Raw genomic sequence first — 20,892 nt, 5'->3', positions numbered from 1 at the left:
TATATATATATATATATATATATATATATATATATACAGTGGGCAGAGTCAGGAGAGTTGCCATGGAGCCACCAGAGGGGAAAGTTGTGGGCTGCCAGCTGGAACCTTACCAGTAGGCTACAAGCCTTATGTTAAAATAGAAAATAGTGGAAATGGGTTAATGTAAGAGCTATCTAGCAATACACTTAAACTATTGGCCAAATGGTATTGTAAATAATAAAGTTTCTGTGTGTTTATAGCAGGACCGGGCAAGACAGAAACCTCTTACAACAATGGTTTAAGCTGAAAGGGAAATACACAGAACGCTGGATTAGTTTAAACACGCAAGAAAGAGAATTTTCATTTTTATATAATTTCTTTATATATGTCAACTCTAAATGAATGAAAATCTTGTGTTTGTTATTTTATTTTCAATTATGTACGTGAGAGAATGGGGTATAAGCATGTAAGCACAGCCCGCAAGGGGCAGAAGAGGCATCTGTCACTAAACAGCACAGAACTGAGCTTGGTCCTCAGCAGGAGCAGCACAAGCTCTTAACAACCGAGCCATCTCTGCAGACACAGAATTTCCACACTTAGAAAACCCAAGCCATCCCTGAAATTGCAATGATTGACCTAAGTGTGCGAGTAAGATATTCTCACACAGACTTGAGCCTCTCTTTCAGAGGGAAATGCTTATTTAGGACGTGCTTCGGTGAGTCTGTGGGTTTGCACTATTTGTATTCTCTCTTCTCTCTTCTCTCTGCCACCAGGCACTGCTTTGTTATCCATGATTGCTTTCCCCTTGGAAGATTTCTACGGAAGCTCTTACCCTGTGGTCAACCACGTGCCTGTGGAAGAACGGGCAGGAATGTTTCACACAGCACTGCTGACCCTCTGCCTGGGCACAGGAGGAATAATGGTTGTCATTTGTCCATCTGATGCGTACAGCCCTCAGGAACATGAATCCAAGAAGCCAAGGTCTTTTTTTAACTGGTAAGTGGCACTGATTGGTAGGAAAAAACTGAATTATCACACTCTTTCTTTGTTTGGGTTTTCTCTCTGTGTGGCCTTTCTCATTGGTTGGGCTGGGTAAGTGAAAATGTGGTGACCTCTGTGATGATGGTTCAGCTAATAATCCTGGTCAAGGTTGGACACGTGGCTCAGCAGTTGACAACACTGGTTGCTCTTCCAGAGGACTGCAGTGTGGTTCCCAGCACCCCAGTCAAGTGGAGTACAGGTGCCTGTAACTCCATTTCCAGGAAATCCAATGCCCTCTTCTGGCTTCTGCAGGCACACACATGTATATGCAACATACATAGGCATACAGACACATACACAAACACATACATAAACAATAAAGCTGATCTTAAAAATAATAATGATCAGCTATAGATCACAACCAGCAACTTCCCAAGAAAAACTGATTAATTTATCCTCCAACTAAGAAGGCATACCGTGGTTTGTCGCAATGAATAGAATGAGGCCTCTGAGCCTAAAAGGCCAGGTGGAAGTCTCACCTCTACTTACCAGAATTGCCCATGACCAAGTCATCTCTCTCTAGCATGTTCATGTCTGAAGACAGCGTTAGCACTTTGCCAGATGTAACTGCGGCACAGCTACAGATAATCACAAAGAATGGAAGGGAGGCTGTCGTCCTTATGTCTACTTGCAGCAGAGACTGGCTAGGTTGTTAAGTTCACAGTCCAGCGTAAAGAGGAGATGACAGCGAAACAGAGTCTTTCAGAACACGTTGGATACCTACCAGTATCCTTGAGGTGATGTTTCGTGACAACCAAACTATCTTTCTCTGTCGCTTTGCTACTTGGCCTGGGGAATATGAGGTATGTGCATGCAAGTATACATGTGTGTGCAGGTGTGCACATGCACACATGTTCCTATGGTGTCCAGAGGTTAGCCTCTGGGGTCATTCCTCAGGACCTATTAAGTTTTTTGAGAAAGGATCTCTTGCTGGTCCTTTGGAACTTTCCAGCAAGGCTAAGTCGGATGGCCAGTGAGTTCCAGGGACCCATTTGTCTTCACATGCTTAGAGTTGAGAATCTAAATGTGCATCACCACACCTGGCTTTTCACATGGGTTCTTGGAACTAAACTCGAGTCCCCATAATTGCACAGTACACGTTTTATGTACTGAGCTATCACCCCAGGCTCTATATGCTTTTGTTTTGTTTTGTTTTTGTTTTGTTTTGTTTGTTTGTTTTTTGAGACAGGGTTTCCCTGTGTAACAGTCCTAGCTGTCCTGAAACTAGCTCTTGTAGACCAGGCTGGCCTTGAACTCACAGGAATTCTGTGAACTCTTGGGAACTCTGCCTCCCAAGTGTTGGGATTAAAGGTGTGCCCCACCACTGCCTGTTTCTATATGCTTTAAAAGGAACCAGTTTATATACTATAAAATAAAGATTTGGGAAAACAATTGAGATTTGACAGTTGATGAAAAGTCACCCACTGTTCATAGCTTAGTGTAGAATTTACCTGAGTGCTCTCATTAGTGGGTATTTCCCAGCTATGACTCACCATTAAAGCATGGATGAGAGCCATTTCACAACTTTCAGCTGCAGGATGGGTTAGCTAGTGTTCCAGGAAAGTTCTATTTAAACCCAAAATGTCATCCCAAATGCCCATGTATGGAGTGTTTCTTCCCTGACCTATGGTACTCTGGAGAGACTGTAGGACCTTTGCACAGTGGAGTCTCATATAAAACACAAACTATGGAATTCTGGCCCTTTCCTCTTGTGCTGCTTGCTTCTGGGTCTCAACCAGGTGAGAAGCTTTGTTTGATCATCTGGCTCCAGCCACAGCCACAAGGTACTGCGTTATCACAGAAGCCCTGGCAACGGGTCAGCCCACAAAGGGCCCACTGAAATCTCAGGAGCTGGGACATCACACTTTCCTCCCTCTATGTTGACTGTTGCATACATGCTTGTCACAACAGGTGGAAGCTACCAGAAATGCATGGTTTTCACTCTGGGTTTGTCTGTCTGTTGGATTTTTTGCTTTTGCTGTTGCTTTATTGTGTGTTTTTGGTTTGGTTTGGTTTGGTTTGGCTTGTTCTTTTGTGTGTGTGTGTGTGTGTGTGTGTGTGTGTGTGTGCAAAATGGGTTCTCAGCATTGTCTAGAATAACTATCTTGCTACCTCTGTAATCTCTGGGTAAATCAAGGCAGACAGCACCAGACAAAAATGTTAAGGAAAATTAATGTTGGGAACATTAAGTGACAACTGGAGAGAAGGCTCGGTAGTTAAAGGTACTTTGCGGCTCTTGCCAATGATCCAGGCTCCATTGTTGCTAGCACCCACGTGTGGAGAAAATCACCTCTAACTCCAGTTCCAGAGGGCATCCAACATGTTTTCCTGAGCTAGGAAGAAACCAGGCAGACACCTGGGTTGCATACATATGTGGAGGCAATGCACTCACACACATTTTAAATTAAAAAAAAAATGCCTTCAACAAAGTGTTTAGAGTCAACGTTATCTATGAATATGCAGCTCTACAGGCAGATTCCTTCTCTTCCTCACACTTCTCCTCCCGCTTTATATTAATATTACAAAACACTCAAGCCTATTTTGGATTAAGTCCTAATGTAAGGGAAAGATGCAGTCTATCAAAGGGAAAAGGGATGTTCACTACCTCATAGCAAATTCTGCCTCCTTGACCTGCCCAAAGGAGAATGAAATCCTTCTTTTTCATTCTATTTGGAGGTTTTAATCCTTAATTAGCAACATCATTTTGATTAAATAAGACTCTGGAGGATTACGACGGGAGAGCCACCAGTTGTTCTGAAAGATAGCCCCAGAGACTGCATTGTACTGTGGTTTGAGTCGTTCAGAGTTGTGCTTAATCAAAGTGCCATTTCTCGGTGTTGATTACAAAAGGGATATTATATGAATGAACTCCTTCCTTTGGGAAATGGAGAGGACTCCCAGTGGGTTTGTGCTTCAGGGGTTTGGGTAGGAGGATGTGGAGTGTCACACAATGAAATTGAGAAGCTGGGAGGAGCCAGGCCAGATTCCGGAAGAACACATTTAGCAAACACTTTTTGCTATTTTCTAATTTCATTAAAGTCTCCGAGGAGAATAATCCTGCAGCGTTGTTGAAGCCTGAAGGTACAAGTGTCTGGGCAGGGGCTGGGGGAGGAGTAGACAAAGAACCACAGTATTACTTTTTTTGGTTTGCTTGTTTTCTTGGTTTAAATACTAAACTACAGAACAAATTTTGTCATTATCTACTTACTAAAGTTAGTAGAAACAAATGACAAGAATGAAATATCTGTTCTAAAACATTCTGAATGGATGGGTGGCAAGATTAACAGTGCCTCCACAGGCAGTTAGCTGGCAGAATCTTATATGGGTCACTTGGGACAGCTATAACTACCAGCAAGGTCGGTAGCTTGCAGAAATCAGGGTTACCCAGGCACAATGTAGGAATACCTCAGAGGGATGTATTAATGCTTATAGACAGAGTATCCTAACTTAACACTAGCACTAGAAATTTAAAGGCTGTTATTATTATTGAACAATGAGCAAGTCATAGCTTAAAATCTTTGTTATTGATAGGAAAGAGAAAACCTATTTAATAGGTAGCCATCTTTAAAATTGGCTGTCCACTAACTCAATTGTTTTCTCAGAGTCCTAAAACCCCCTAATGGGCTAAGGTTACAGTTCAGTGCTAGAACGGTTGCCTCGCGTTCATGAGGCCCCAGGTTCAATTACCAGTGCCACAAAAGAAAAATAAAATCCTAAAAGTTGCAAGCACGGAGAACGTAATTGATTTCAGCAGCTCCTTTCAAGGGACAACGCAACACTTAAACCTAACCGAAGTCTGCGTTTCGTCCTGCTTCCAGCACAGATGTCGGATGTTCATAGCGGCAAGACCTTTAATGAGATGTGTCGTTGCGTCTGTTCCACCCAAAGCTTCCCTGCGATCCTGTTAAGCCGTGTAGGCTGGAAGTTTGAGGAGCTGAAAACAGCGATTCTGAGTAAGGTTGCCAAATGTAAGGGAGAAAGCCACTGCTAGCCAAGGGTGCCATCTGGAGCAGTGTCTCCGCAACTGTGTGCCTCACGGGAAGCATAAAGTGGAGGTTCTCTGAAAAGGAACTCTTTGCCAGCAGCCTGGTGTACGGACCCAGATCGGAACCGGCTCTTGCCGGGATTTCCAGGTTCTTAGGTGTGCAGCTATGAGCCACCACACTGGAGATAATGCAAGTAAGCACACCCGAGCAGATTCTTCCTGGAAGCCAGAAGACGGTGGTAAATGAGACCTGTTTATGACCATGATTTTAAAGCCTACCACCGTCAGCTTCAAACCGCTCTTCACATTTTTTTCTACCTCCCTTAGCTGATAATTCGCATTCTATCTCTGCTTAACAATGTGCTGCATTAGGCAGAATCGAAGTCCCAAGTAAAATATTGAGTGGGTTCTTGAAAGGGGCAAAACATGAATTTATTCCATCTCCTGCATTTCAAATGTGGGTATCGAAACTGACCCTACATTGTCTGTCCAATACAAAAAATGCTCTCTGCTGAGTATTGATGGGGGAGAGTCTTCTGTTTTGTGTTAATTTCATTATTTAAATAAAGAGACTGCCTTGGCCCTTTAATAGGACATAAAATTAGGTAGGCGGAGTAAACAGAACAGAATGCTGGGAGAAAGAAGCTGAGTCAGTGAGTCACCATGATTCCAGACAGATGCAGGTTAAGATCTTCTCTGGTAAGCCACCTAATGGGCTACACACATTATTAGAAATGGGTTAGTCCAGGTGCAAGAGTTAGCTGAGAAAAGGCCAGATATAATGGGCCAAGCAGTGTTTAAAAGAATACAGTTTCCGTGTAATTATTTCGAGTAAAGCTAGCCGTGTGGGTGGCCGGGTGCCAGGAACACAGCCCCGCTGCTCCTATTACAACAGGGTATTGTGGTGTTTTGAGAAAAAATAGCCCACAAAAAGAGTAGCAGTATTAGGAGGTGTTCTTTTGTTGGAGTCGATGTGTTCTTTTTATAGGAAGTGTGTCATAACTGTGGGAGGTTCCCTATGCTCAAGCTACTCCCAGTGAGACATAACTCTTCATGTTGATTGCAAGAGAAGATGTGGGACTCTCAGTTCCTGTTCCACATCTGCCTGCTGCCTTGATCCATGCCACGACAGTAATGGACTAAACCTCTGAACTATAAGTAAGTCACCATAATTAAACATTTTCCCTTGTAAAGCTTGCTGTGGTCATGGTGTCTCTTTACACTAATAGAAACCCTAACTGAGACAGATATGAATTCAAATGTAGAATCTTTATGTTAAGGAAGCACTGGAGTTAAAAAGCGATTGTTAAACCATTTTTTTTCCAGAAGCTGAACCCAGAGAACAATGCGTTTCAACTCTAGAAGCACATTAAAGTAATCAAAGCATCTTTTAAACGTTTACTGGTCCTGCACCTTGGGAGCCTTGGGTACATCAGTTGACACAGGACACAGGGGAAGAGAAATTGTTTTCTGCATTTTCAAGCTGACAGAATAGAGTTGAAAACCACTGTTCTCAAATAGTGTTACTTGACTTTAACATTCTACAAAAGCAAGTAGGACAGCTGTGAGGGTGGTGTCCAGGAGTCCAAGGCACTCCACAGCTACTTGACAAGTTTGAGGCCAGCCTGAGCAAACAGAGATTTGTCTCAAAAAAATTAATCATGGAATAAGCAAAAATCAGGTTTTATCTGTATAAACATTTATGACAGAGAAAATGATGAATTAAATATACAAATGTATGAAGAAAAGAAGAAAGGTCAGGAGTTGAGAGACTGACCAGGCTATGTACCAAGTGTGAAGTGGCTCCACCTGAGACCTTGTTGTAAATCCCCTACTAACCCTTAAAAACAATAATTCTCAAATCTGACCCCATGCATTAGAAATTCCTGAAAGAAGAGCTCAGTATTGGGAAAAGAAGGAAGAAAAGGACGATGGAAATAATAGATAGGAAGAAGCACTAGAGATCTTGGGGAAAAGGGGAAGCCACTGTTGGTCAGTTAAAACTACAAGTTCTCCCACTGAAATGAGGAACAAAACAAGGCTGTTCATTCTCTCCATATCTATTCAATATAGTATTTGAGGTCCTAACTAGAGTAATAAGACAACAAAAGGAGATCAAGGGGATACAAATCAGAAAAGAAGAAGTCAAACCCTCACTGTTTGCTGATAATATATAGTTTATGTAAGTGACCCCAAAAATTCTACCAAGGGACTTCTACAACTCACAAACACATTTAGTAATGTAGCAGGATACAAATTTAACTCAAAAAATAATCAGTAGCCCTCCTTTACACAGATCACAGATGATAATTTTGCTGAGAAAGAAATCAGAGAAACATCGCCCTTCACAATAATATTCAACTTAATATGGAAATGTAAAATCTCAGGATAGCCAAAACAATCCTCTACAATAGAGGGACTTCAGGAGGCATCACAATTCCTAACTTCAAACTCTACTACAGAGTTACAGTACTGAAAACAGCCTGGTAATGGCATTAAAACAGACAGGAGGAACAATGGAAAAAAATCAAAGACCTGGATATCAATCCACATACCTACAAATACCTAATTATTGACAAAAAGCAAAAAATATAAAATTAAAAAAAGAAAGCATTTTCAATAAATGGTGCTGGCATAACTGGATATCAACATGTAGAAGAATGAAAATAGATCCATATCTATTGCCATGCACAAAACCCAAGTCCAAATGGATCAAAGTTGACCTCAACCTAAAACCAACCATACTGAACCTAATAGAAGAGAAAATGGGAAATATACTTGAATGCATTGGCACAGGAAACCACTTCTTAAATATAACCTGTGTAGCACAGACTCTGAGAGAAACAATTAATAAATAGGACCTCCTGAAACTGAAAGATTCTGTAAAGAAAAGGACACAGTCAACAAGACAAAACAGCAGCCTACAGAATGAAAAAGAGCTTCACCAACTCCACATCAGACAGAGGGCTGATCTCCAAAATATACAAAGAACTCGTGAAATTGATCATGAAAAGAACAAATAATCCAGTAAAAAAAAAAAATGGGATACAGACTTAAACAGAGAACTGTCAACAGAGGAATCTAAAATGGCTGAAAGACATTTAAGGAAATGCTCAACATCCTTAGCCATTAGAGAAATGCAAATCAAAACAACTCTGAGATTCCATCTTACACCTGTAAGAATGGCCAAGATCAAAATCAATGATGACAACTTATGCTGGAGAGGATGTGGAGTACAGGGAACACTCCTGCATTGCCAGTGGGAGTGCAAACTGGTACAGCCCCTTTAGAAATCAGTATGGCGATTTCTCAGAAAATTAGGAAACAAATCTATCTCAAGACCCAGTAATAGTACTTTTGGGTATATATCCAAAGGATGGTCAATCATACCACAAGGACATGTGCTCAACTATTTTCATAGCAACATTATCTGTCACCGCCAGAACCTGGAAAGAACCTAAATGCCCACCCCCCAACTGAAGAATGAATAAAGAAATGTGGTATATTTACACAATGGTGTACTACACAGTAGAAAAAAATAACAACGTCTTGAAATTTGCAGGCAAATGGATGGATCTAAAAAACATATCGAGTGAGGCAACCCAGAGCCAGAAAGACAAATATAATGTTTACTCACTCATAAGTGGCTTTTATACATAAAGAAAAAAAAAACAGCCTACAGTTCATAATCCCAGAGAACCTAGACAACAATGAGGACCTGAGAGAGACATACTTGGATCTAATCTACATGGGAAGTAGAAAAACACAAGATCTCCTGAGGAAATTGGGAGTATGGGGACCATGGGATAGGGTAGAAGGGGAAGAGAGAAGAGGAAGGGAAGGAAGCAGAGAAAAATATTTAACTCAATAAAAAACAATTTAAAAAATAAATATAACTACAAGTTCTACTTGACCCCTGATGTAGGTTTATCAACATTAACAATCATTTGTCAGTATCTTGGCTGGGAAAAACAATTCCAGGGAACAAGAAAGAACTGTAGCATTTCTGTTTGCTCCTGACCTCCGCAAATGTACCCTTGCCAGAACATTCCTTCAAGTGTTTCAATAGACTCATGGTTGTGTTAGGAGAATGGTAGCACCCACCATGAAATCAGTGTCCATATATTTCAGTCGCCCTTCTAAATGCCTTTGTTCCATTGTACAGACAGAAATCTGCTAAAAATCTTTACATCTTTCAGGACAGAATAAAATAATTTCTCTTGGATCCCTAAGTTAGTTGTTCACTCACGTTAGAAAGACTGGAAACCTCCAGAAAATTTACCTCTCCTCCTCCTGCTCATCTTCTTAAGTTCGTCAAGAACCCCCTCTAGTAAAAAAATAAAATAAAATAAAATAAAAAATAAAAATAAAAAAACCTTAATGATGGCTGAGATTTGTTATGAGAAATCCCAGGGATCATTCGATTTTTAAAATCGCCTTCACTGTTCAGTTATCTGCAGTTTCGTGCCCACACTTAAACGTAGGCTAAATTGTGTTCCTCCTGCTGCTTTCAGTTTCCCTTAATCACTGGTATTTGTTTTGCTTTAGTGTTTTGCTCCTTGACTTTCTGTGTGAGAGGTGTTTTATACTTTCAATTTACTGGTGAACTCTGAGAGGAAAGGAGTCTTAATGGTAAGCTCTAAGACTGTGGGCTTTTCTTTTATTTATTTATTTTTTGCAGATAATACATACATAATTCCACCCTTAATTATCTGTGGCTTGTCCTGTCCGTAGAAAAGCAAAGACAAATGTAGAGTATGTCCGTGCTAAGTAATTCTTTCAGAAAATTACACAATCAAATAGGCGGGATGGCATTTATTAAACTACATTTAGTGCTTTATGTGAAATTCCCTCCTGTCTGTAGATAATTCAGCTCTGCAATTCTTTGGGTTTCTAACTAGCTTTCCTAAGATTTAAATCTTGGAGTATTTTTTTTTTTATTATTTTCCTTGACCCTCTTCGGAGCAGTTCGGTGTGTATCACCTTGTGAGACACTGAAGAGTCACAGAATGTTTTCTGGCATTTTCTCAATAGTGTTTGCTTATCGTTGAGAGAGGGAAGGAATTATTCTGAAGAGTAAAAGTAAAGCAACAATGCTCTGGATCCCCCCCTCTCAGTTGCTACAGCTGCCGTTCAAGAGGACAGCTTGGCACACAGCATGAAAGGTTAAGCCCAGGCTGAGGCTCGGAACTCTACCTGGTTGTCCTGGAAAATTCCTACTGGGTACCCCACCTCCATTATGACAGATAAATTTTGTTCGTAGGTTCTATTAACTCAATTTGTTTCTCATGGTCTTATTTGGCTTTCTGTTAGCGCCCCCAGCCCCATGTCAATTATTAGGAGTCTTTACTAGCTTATGTCTTTCTTATAATATGTAACATCGCTAATTAAGTTGTCATGTATTGTCCATTCATTGTGGCTCTAGCTCTGCGCTAGGTCCACAAAGACAGAAGTAGAGATGCAGAACAAGGTGACATCACTGAGAAGTTTGACAAAGGTGAAGTCACTGTTTCCTTTTAAAGTTCAAGCACAAGAACAATAGATGATTTCAGAAGGTTAAAGAAAGGCAGGAGAATGACAGCAGGCAACTTTAGAAGGTTCATGAAAGACACGAGAACAATGGATGACTTCACCGGATTCAAGAAGAGAGCTAACGTGTACCTTATGAGCAAGATCTGGCGAGCCAAGGGAGATAAGAAGTCACAGAGACAACAATGAGTGTGCATGTTTCAAACACAGTGTTATGCAGTGACGTACCCCTTTCTACACACACCCCTCACACCTGCCACTTCCCCCTGTCCTAAGGCACCCCTGGTCAGCTTTCTCTTGCCCTCAATCCAGATCATCATGGTTATGACTCCATATGATGCATTGTCTATCATCACAGAGCTACTGTGATCATATAGTTCCTTTGCACTTAAAGTCAGATTTGATCAATCCCATGTTCTCTTTTCTTCCCAAGACACCCCAGCTATCTGAGAATAGAACCCCATCCCTTTAGTGTGGCCAACCAAGCTATACACGATTCAAACCAGACATATCCGCTTGATCCCAAACACCGTATTCATTTTTCTCAACTTTGTGTCACATTTCTTTGTGCAAAGCTCTTGTTTCCTAAGTCAGGACTGGAGGGAAAAGTAACAGAGACATTTGATGACCACCTTACCGTTAACATCTATTTTTCACTCAACTCTTTAAAATAATCTTTGTCTCAGAAGTATGATCTCTATTTTAGAAATAGCACTGAGTTCCAGACTGCAGGAGGTCAGGTAGGGTGTGAGTGATTGTAAGAGGTTAGCCCCAATGCATGTCTTCTGCTCACCGTTTCAAAGAGGAAGGACAGTATTTATAATTAATGACAGATGAAACACGTTGATCAAATGTCAAAGCCCGGATGAACAAAGAAATAATGGTGTCATAAAACTGGTAACTGCAGAGGCCAGAAAAGGGGCACAGAAAGATCACAGAGCCCAAGTTCCTGCTTGTAGGTTGCACAGTGACAAATGGCCCTGGCTCTCAGGCCTGCAGCACAGCTAGATCAAGCCAGATGGGTCACTTCAATTCTCCAAGTCTCAGATTTCTTTCCTGACGAAAAAAATGGAAGAAAAGTTTTGTGAGCTTGTGTTTGGCAGAAAACTCTTACAAACCACACTGAAAGCTTGATCTGCAAAAGAAAATAAACCTGGTAAGGGAATGCCAACAATACCTTGTTAGACAATTAATAGACAAGTCCCAGGCAAAAAGGGAAGATTTGTAGAACTACATAATTGATAAGTAGATTTTTTTAACCAAAAAAAAAATGAGAAAGAAAAACTGAGGGGTTTAAATGAAAAAATAAATTCAAATTTATTTCATATAATCCTAGAGAAAGAAAAAAGAATTGCCAGTTACTTAGTAGATGATATTCAGATAGCTTAAACTTTAGCAACATTTTGGGCCCCTGAGCCCAGTAGAATGTAAAAGTATAGAAAAAAAAAGAATAGAGATCAGCCAGAGGCTGAACTGCCCTACCCCTGGGGACAGGGCTAGAGCAGGTTGCTAGCTCCAGTCAGCTGAAGCTGATTCTGAGAATCCTTAGGGTTTTAAGTGTGGGACGAGTACACAAGGAGCTCTGTCCCACAGCCATTGCCAGGGTACACATTGGCCATCTGAATTCGGTAAGACTTTGCCAAGGGCCTGGCCGTCTGCTGAGAAATTCCTACTATCAATGTCCAACTCTCACCAAGGCAGCTTCTCCCAGGCCACACTCAGTGGCCTCAGTCCACCTCACTACAGGTTGGCTCAAGTTCAACAACAAGCATGCCAGTGCTTGTCGGCTCAGATTTTCCAGTGCCCATGCCGCAGTGGGAGCGGCAGTGCAATCTAGCGCTGATTTCCTTCACATGTGTAATGGGCTTTTTGTTTGTTTTTATTGCTAGCTCATTCTGGCCTTAAACTTGCAGCCATCTTCCCACTGCCTCCAATTGCAGGGATAACAAGGCATGCACCACCACACCTGGCTTTGTGGAGACTAGGAGAAAGTTACATGCCCCAAAATAATTGCTACTCAGGAAGTAGAGCGCAAATGTTAGCCTATGAAAACCTACCCCCCAAAGTACAGTTGCACAAGTGTGCAGGGAGCTTTGATAAATACACACGGCCACATCACTTCACATTCCCCACAGAACACTGGAAGCCTGGCTTTTACACATGAGAAATAAACATTTTTAGCCCTTCCTTTCTATCAGTCCCCATTGGCAATTGGATCAGGATGGGGAGAGGCCTCTTGGTTTTAGTTAAAGCAAGCCATACACCAGTGACTAACATGGCACTTCATGATGCTAGAGCCTAAATACATCTCCCTCTCCCCAATTTACTCTTCTCACCCCATCTAGAGACTAGAGGTCCTCCTGCCCTTTTTGCCCCGGGATCCTTGATAGTTTAGTATCTGGTCAAGGAGCGAATTTCCCCTTGCCTGCATGAGGGTGAGTGCTTGAGAGGTCAGGTGGGTGGAGACAGCCCTAGGGAAGATGATCTCTCCACTGTAGAGAGTAGAGAAGGATTGCAGTCAGACTTGGTGGGGCAGGAAAGACGGTCTCTCCACTGTAGACAGTAGAGTAGGATCACAGTCAGACTTGACTTGAGGCACCTAGTAACTCATGCAAATCACCAAGGAAGATTTTCAAATGCAAAATAAAGGTGGGAAATAAAATAGACACACAAATAACCAAGTCAAAGTGATGCTGCACACAATGTAGAGAAACCAAGAAGAGGAAAAGTTAATGTATTAAATGTGCGGTTGAGAAGTTAATTGTATTAAAAGTATTATTACTTTAAAAAAAGAACTCATTTATAGACATATGAAGGTTTTAAATTCATTATTACGGAAATAAGTAAGCTTTTAATTTGTGTGTGTGTTATGTGTGTGCAGGTGCACACACTCATTTATATGTGTGTGGAAGTGAGGGGTCAATATTGACTGTCTTCCTCTATCATCCTCCACGTTACATTTGAGACAAGTTGTCTTATTGAATGTAGTATTTACCAGTTCGCTAGATCAGCCAGCCAATCAACCCCCTTGGACCTCCAGTTTAGGACTTCCAGTACTGGGGTTACAGGGATTGCTGGGCCTGGCTTTTTATGGGTGCTGCAACCTGAACTCAGGTCCTCTTGTTTGAAGGGCAAGCATTCCACCCACTGAACCACCTTCCCAGCACCACTTTCTTCCTAAATGGGAGACATATTTGCGTGAAAGCTATGTCAAAGAAGATATAGAAATTCAAAGCTCATTACAAGAAGCTGGATATCATTAGTCCTTAGGGAAATGCAAAAGACATCAACTGGCACCAATCTACCATCTTCAGAGCTGACCATGATGTGAATGGTTTAGAGCGTTCATGGACATGTGATAACAATGTGAAATGTCACAAAATGAAAGGGTCTCAAAAGCCATTTGTAAATTTCTTATTGTTGTGATTGAAGCGGCGGGCTACGTTCCTGGCACCCGGCTGCCCGCAAGGCTAGCTTTATCCGAAATAATTACACGGAAACTGTATTCTTTTAAACACTGCCTGGACCATTAGTTCCAGCCTCTTATTGGCTAGCTCTTACATATTGATCTAACCCATTTCTAATAATCTGTGTAGCCCACGAGGTGGCTTACCAGGGAAGATCTTAACCTGCAGCTGTGTCAGGTGGGAGAATCATGGCGACTGCCTGACTCAGCTTCTTTCTCCCAGCATTCTATTATGTCTACTCCACCTACCTAATTTTCTGTCCTATCAGAGGCCAAGCAGTTTCTTTATTACTTAACTAATAAAACAACAGATAGAAAGATGACCCTCCACCATCATCTTATGATATTAGATATACAGGTATCATAAAGCCCAGCCATTCCACTCCTGGACATTTCCCTACAGCGAGTGAATGCCAGTATCCCTGCAAACACTTGAGTAGCAATGTTTGTATTACCTGTTAGCTAGAAAAATATCTATTAGCAGAAAAAATATGAATGGACAAATAGTGAAAGTCTATATAATAGACCCTACTTGATAGTAAGAGGGAATGTCCTGATGGACAGGGGAATAGTGTATGCAGATGAACAGGGAGGGGACAGTTGTAGATGGGGAGTGAATGGGACTGAATGGGGGGATTGGGGTAGATGGAGGAACAGATGGGAAAGTAGATTAGAGGAGTGAGTGGAAGTGAATAGGAGGGGGCCTGGCTACAGTGGTTGGATGGAAAGTTGGTAGCATGTAGGTGAGGATGTACAGTACGTTGTCGGTGTAGATAAGATGGGTGAGAAGTGATAAGGGCATAAGTGGGGTCAGCTAGTAGTTGGAAGGGGTAGGTGAAGGTGTGTGAGCATGGGTCTGGTAATGCGTAGGGCTGGGTGGAGGTGGATGAGGGTATATAAGGGAGAAGATGGGAGGTAGATGAGGAATAGTTGCTTCTGGATAGTGAATGAATGGGGTGAGTGGAAGTTGGATGGATGGTGGATATCAATGAACGGTGATAGGTATGAATGGAGGCACATGGGGAATGGATAAGGGCACATGAAGGTAGATAAGATGTGGCTCATGGGCAGTTCAGGTGGATAAGGATGGATGGGCTACATGATTGGGGGAGCTGGACAGAGTATAGATGAAGTTTTAAAAGGGTGGATGCAGGTGCATGGTGGGTGGATGTGGGTTTGCTGAGGCACAGTTCTATGGGGCGAATAGGATATTAGGTTGTGTAGATGGCAGCTAAACAGTGGAGCAGGGTGTGTGGAAGAGTGTATAGATGGTGGGTGGAAGGGTACTGAGGGATAAACAAGACAGGTTGGAGGGGGTGAATAATGATGAATAGTGAAAGAAAAATTGTGTGTCTGTGTGTGTGTGTGTAGGAGATGTGGGTCAGAGTTGGGATGTGTGGAGGGCCAGTAGATGAAGAGGGTGGAAGCAAGGGGATGACAGGTGACCAATCTAGGAGATGCGCAGTGGGGTCATGCAGGGAGGTATTGATGAGTGTGATGGAGAGTATGGAGGGATGTGAGCTGGAGGATAGGGTATGGGGAAGAGGCTGGTGTTAGATTCATGGTGGAGCAGTATAAGCATAGGGGTTATGGAGGGGAAGTACATGAGGTAGGTGGAGGAAGTGGTGGATGGGAGGTTAGAGGGATTGTGAATATGGGATGTGGATCGAGGTGAAAGGTTTGTGAAGGAGACTGATGGGATATGAAGTAAGTGGAAGGGAATGGGCAGGGAGCGTAAGGAAGGCAGTGGATAGCAGCTTGATGGCTGGGGCGATTTGTTGGCAGGAGTGATAGGGTATGGAAGTGGAGTAGAAGGGAATGTAGGATGTATTAGAAAGTGGTAGGTAGATAATAGGTGGAAGGTGAAGGGGGCTTTGGAGTAGAAGGGAGCTCAGTTGCCAAGAGTGACTGATAGGAAGGTGATAGGAAGGGTATGGGTAGGAGATAATGACAGTATGTGGATGTCTGTGGCTGAGGAGGTAAGGTGGAAAAAGGAGCTGGGTGGTGGTGATGCACGCCTTTAATCCCAGCACTCAGGAGGCAGAGGCAGGCAGATGTCTGTGAGTTTGAGGCTAGATTGGTCTTACAAGAGCTAGTTCCAGGACAGGCTCCAAAGCTCCAGAGAAATGGTGTTTCAAAAAAGCGGGTAGGAGGGGGAGTGGATGGGTGGTGGGGGTTGTAGGGGTGTGAAGGAAGTGCTGTGTAAGGAGATGTCATGGAAGGAGGTATAGAAAAAAAGTAGCAGGGCTATATTAGAGGGAACGTGGATGGGAATGTGTGAGGAGGGAGGAGGGTCACAGAGAGAGGAGGAGCTGTAGGAATGGGAGATAGAGGGAATGAGGCTGTGAATGGATAGAGGGGGTACAAAGGTGGGAAAGTGAGGGAAAGGGAGGAAGAGGGAAGGTAGGGAGAAGGCAAGAAGGGAGGGACAGGAAGGGAAAAGAAGATGGGGAAATAGAGCGATGATAAATGGAGGGGATAAATGTAGAGAAGAGTCAGGGATGGATGGAGAACTGGGAGGAGAAGTAAAGGAAGGAAAAGGCAGAGAGAAAAGAAAGGTAGAAGAGGAGAAGAGGGAAGACAAAGAGAGGGAAGAAGGAAGAAAACAATCATTGGAAGATATGGTAGGCAGACCATGAGGAACTCCCACAGACCACGCTTCTGCATAGACACACCCTGCTGAGCACAAGAACAACCTGCGATGTTCACAAAGATAGGGCGTAGCTCCCCTAACCATGCAATATAGCGAAAGGAAGAAGATTCCTCAGAGTTCAGTGGTATTGAGTTAACCAATGGGGGGATTTAGTCATGTAAACTCTTTAAACATCTACTATTAAAGCAAATATATTAAAGCATAATTCTATGAGAATTTGTACAACTGAAATATAAATGATCACATAATAAAGCTTCATTACAAAGGGGGCATCTGTACTTAAATGAGTAAATTGTATTGTATTGATTGCAATGTACTGTATTGTATTGAACCTCAGCAATAGATTTTTAAATTGACACGGCAGGATTATGTTATTGAATTATAAGCCAGTAGGCTCTAATGCTAAATACAGATCCAGTGAAAGATTGGGAGGTGAGAGGAGCCCCCAGAAAAGAATTGCATACTAGACTCTGTGGTAGGTAGCTTTTTCATGATACTGGGAGAAGGTATTGTTCAAACCTTTAGCTTAATGCCTAACCTGGGTTTTACCTGGGTAATCCTAAGGTTTCTGTGTTTGTCTGTACTTTGGAATATTTTGTTCTTAAATTATATTTTCCAGGCTCAAGGGGCACAGACTCCTGACTCCTGCTTAGATGCAGGCCTTAGCTTTCACCTTCTTCAGCTGATGCTGGAAGAAAAAATAATAAAAACACACCTAGCCTGATCCTAATTACAGAAGGCTCCTAACAGAAACATATGTTAAGGTTAAAAAAAAAAAAAGAATCCACTCTCACCGCACCTATTCTAAGCAGAAAATGGACACAGGGTAGCAATGTTCCAACCCTTATGAAACTACGACAAAACGCTATTGTGTAGTCTGGATTGGGTACCTGGCACCTGTTCGCACTCCATATATGAAACACAGCACCCACAACGTGAGACTTACATAAAATAACCACTGGGAATTTTCTTATTTCTCTTTCTCTCTCTATGTACCCAGGGCCTCCTGGTTTACGAACCTGAATGCAGCGGTTGTCTTTCTGGGAATTGCATGCATCCAGCACTCTGGGGCTGGGGCCATTGTGGTTCTGCTTCCTTCTCTGTCTGTGTTCATGGCCCTGGTAGCTCTGTACATGAGGCACTGTGACCTGATCCATCAACCAGAGAAACGTAAGTCACACCTTAGGTTTGGTGGCAAGAGGGTCGGGGTTTCTTACCTCCTCCTTAAACTGACTATGAAACCTGGTCTACAAGAGATAGTTCCAGGACAGGCTCCAAAAACCACAGAGAAACCCTGTCTCAAAAAACAAAAACAAACAAACAAAAAAAAAGAAAAAGAAAAACAAACTGACTATGACATTTTTGAACTCATAGAACTGCAGGTTTCCACAGCCAGAGGATGTCCCATGTCTCTGCCTTTACCCCCCACCATCACCCCCATGCAAAACCAGCTCAAGCTCTGACATTCAGTTTCTCTGTCCCTCTCTGGCAGTCACAAAGCACAATTGTTCTAGAATCTCATTTATCTATGTCACCCACAAACATTTACATGCATAATACTCATGCACAGTATTACATACATAATACACATTATACACTGTGTGAATGCTTATGTTAACTACTTTTAAAAAACCAAACCTGTTCTCGGTGTCATCATTGTTCACTAGTAGAGACAGGTGATGGTAGAGATAAAGTGAATTGCTCCATCTTAATTTAAATTTGTTTGGTTTTCTGTGACAAGATCTCAGTATGTACAGCAGTTTGGCCTTGAACTCTCCATGTATTCTACACTGGTTTTAAACTAAGGATATTCATGCATCCATCTCCTGAGATCTAGAACTACAGGCATGTGTCACTATGCCTGAATCCTAAATTAATTTATTTTAAAATATCTTTAAATATATATATATATAATTTCATATTTTGATACATGTAATTTTTAAAATTATATGTATATACTTAATTTTTTAATGGCAGCATCTAAGTGCAGTTGCTCTAAGAGACCAGAAGAGGGCATCAGATATCAGATCGCCTTGGAGCTAGAGTTACAGGCAGTTGTGAACCACCTTATGGAGGCTGGGGATGGAACTCTGAGTCTCTACAAAAGAAGCAAGTGCTCTTATTCACTAAACCATCTCTCAGCTTCTAAATTTACTTTTAATAAATACCTAAAAACATAAAACAAGCATATTGTTGAGGTATCATGTGATGTTTTAATATAGATACATATATATTGTCTGTAATGTTTAAATTATGCTAAACATGTATCATTTCATTATGATAAAACACTCAAAATATTTTTCTACCTTTTTTAAACTTTAAATACATGGACTTTAACTGGACTAGTGGTACATACTTGCAATTTTGTCATTTGGAAGGTATAAGCAGAATCAAGGGTTTGAGGCCAGGCTCACTTCAACCACATAAGCATATCTGAGGCCAGACTGAGGTACATGAAACCTTGTCACAACAACAACAAAAACATAAATAAAACACACAGAATACTGCTGTTATCTGTAGTCACCCTGCTTTACACTCGCACACCAGTACTTCCAGACTGTATCTAACTGTAAGGCAGCACCCATGAACCAGTTTTCCTGCCTTCCCTCTATTAATCAGATTCTTCAATTAAGAAGTACAATGTCTTTGTAGGCAGAGGCTGCTTGTCTCTTTCCAAACTGCTCAGATTCAGTATAATCACACAGAAACTATATTAATTGCAATATTGTTTGGTTAATCACTTAGGCATAATTATAGCTGTCCCTTACATCTTAAATCAACCCATTTTTATTATTTTATACTTTACCACAAGGCTTGTGGTTTACCAGTATCAGCACATGGGCCTCTTTCTCCTCCAGCAGATACATGGCATCTCTTTGACTCCACTTACTCTTACCTCCTCTATCTGTTTGGAATTCCTGCCTTGCCTATACTGCACTGTGATAGGCCCAAAGCAGCTTCTTAACTAACAGAGGGGACTCCCACATCACCTCCCATTTTCTGTCTAAATAAAAAGGAAAGTTTTAACTTTAACATAGCAAGATTACATACAACAAAACAGTTATCAGGCAAAAATTATAGTTATAATATTTATATCTACTTTATCTTTAATCATAACTAAGAAAAACTATAATTATAACTATCTATTCTTCAACTCCACCAAAGACCCCAGTAGGATATAATATTACCTAAGTTAACAGGCAACTTATAAAACTCTAGAATTAACAGAGACATCTCACTACCTGGACAGTCACCCAAAGTTCTGTAATGTTGCAGCATCCATCTTTAGCCTACAGGCCCATAGTATCTGGCAGACATTTCCATGAAGAAATAAATTTCAAAGACAGCTCTGTCTACATTGGCAGTTTGTCAGTCACTTTCTTCTATGTCCTTCAGAATATCTGGCAGACTCTTTCATGAAAAAGGAACCCCAAAGGACTATTTCACCTTCTTTAGGCAACTTTATCAGGCAGGTTTCTGTGGGTTTTGCATGTTCAGTTTATACAGTATACCATCAAGCAGTCCAGGCAAGAGCATTTTCTTGCCCAAATGGCTAACCAACTCCATAAGGAGCCTCTTTGATGCCCATCATCCTCTTGAAGTAGATAGGTGCTCCAGGACCAGATGTGTCTCACTGTCATGAAAGTCCTAATTTTTTAAAAAAATTTAAATGCCATATTCTGTCAGTCTTTGAAAGGTTTGAAGAATAACTATCCATCTAGAATATATCTCTGTACATCTAGAAAACCTAACTTACATGAGTACAAGCTTGAGTATTATAGATGACTATCTTTTCATCTGTATTTCTAATTATTCATTATATTTTTAAATGAGCAGCACAAATACAATACCTTAATCAAGAGTAGAAATATATGCATAACAAAACTGACCTTAAATTTGTATCAATAAACCAAGATCCATAAATATCCCCCTTTAAATGTAAATTTAAACATTCATAAACAGTATTTAGGAATTTGGGCATAGATATCTCTGAAATTCTTCCTGCTTTTTGTTGGGCAAAATAATTTTAGATGTTCACGGCAACCTTTTTGGGGGTCTTGGTCCATCAAACCACATTAGTCTGGAAGGAATCCACAGGTTCTCATCTTTTGTGGAAGAAAAAGCAGAACCTTTTTTTTACGAAGCAACATATCCTTAGACCCAAATTTTGAAGTCAAAATACCTTTAAAATATATATGCTGGTTTGCAGCCCCCAGAATCAAATATCTCTCTGTAGTG

The 20,892-nt window shown here is 41.4% G+C and overlaps 1 protein-coding gene across 1 annotated transcript in view; it reads left to right on the top strand.

Annotated features, from left to right (window-relative positions):
* Positions 1-20,892, top strand: part of Slc15a5 (solute carrier family 15 member 5) — a 110,434-nt gene that overhangs the window by 4,501 nt on the left and 85,041 nt on the right. Inside the window, exons 2-3 of the mRNA XM_041678731.1 lie at positions 753-975; positions 17,654-17,823. Coding sequence (XP_041534665.1) covers positions 753-975; positions 17,654-17,823 — 393 coding nt within the window. The remainder of the gene's footprint in view (positions 1-752; positions 976-17,653; positions 17,824-20,892) is intronic.

The sequence above is a fragment of the Microtus oregoni genome, unplaced genomic scaffold (assembly GCF_018167655.1).
Source record: "Microtus oregoni isolate MIOR12 unplaced genomic scaffold, Mior012 000002F_ref0000024, whole genome shotgun sequence".
NCBI lineage: Eukaryota > Metazoa > Chordata > Mammalia > Rodentia > Cricetidae > Microtus > Microtus oregoni.
The sequence above is the reverse complement of the archived record's forward strand: the minus strand, read 5'-3'. Positions and strand labels throughout refer to the sequence as shown.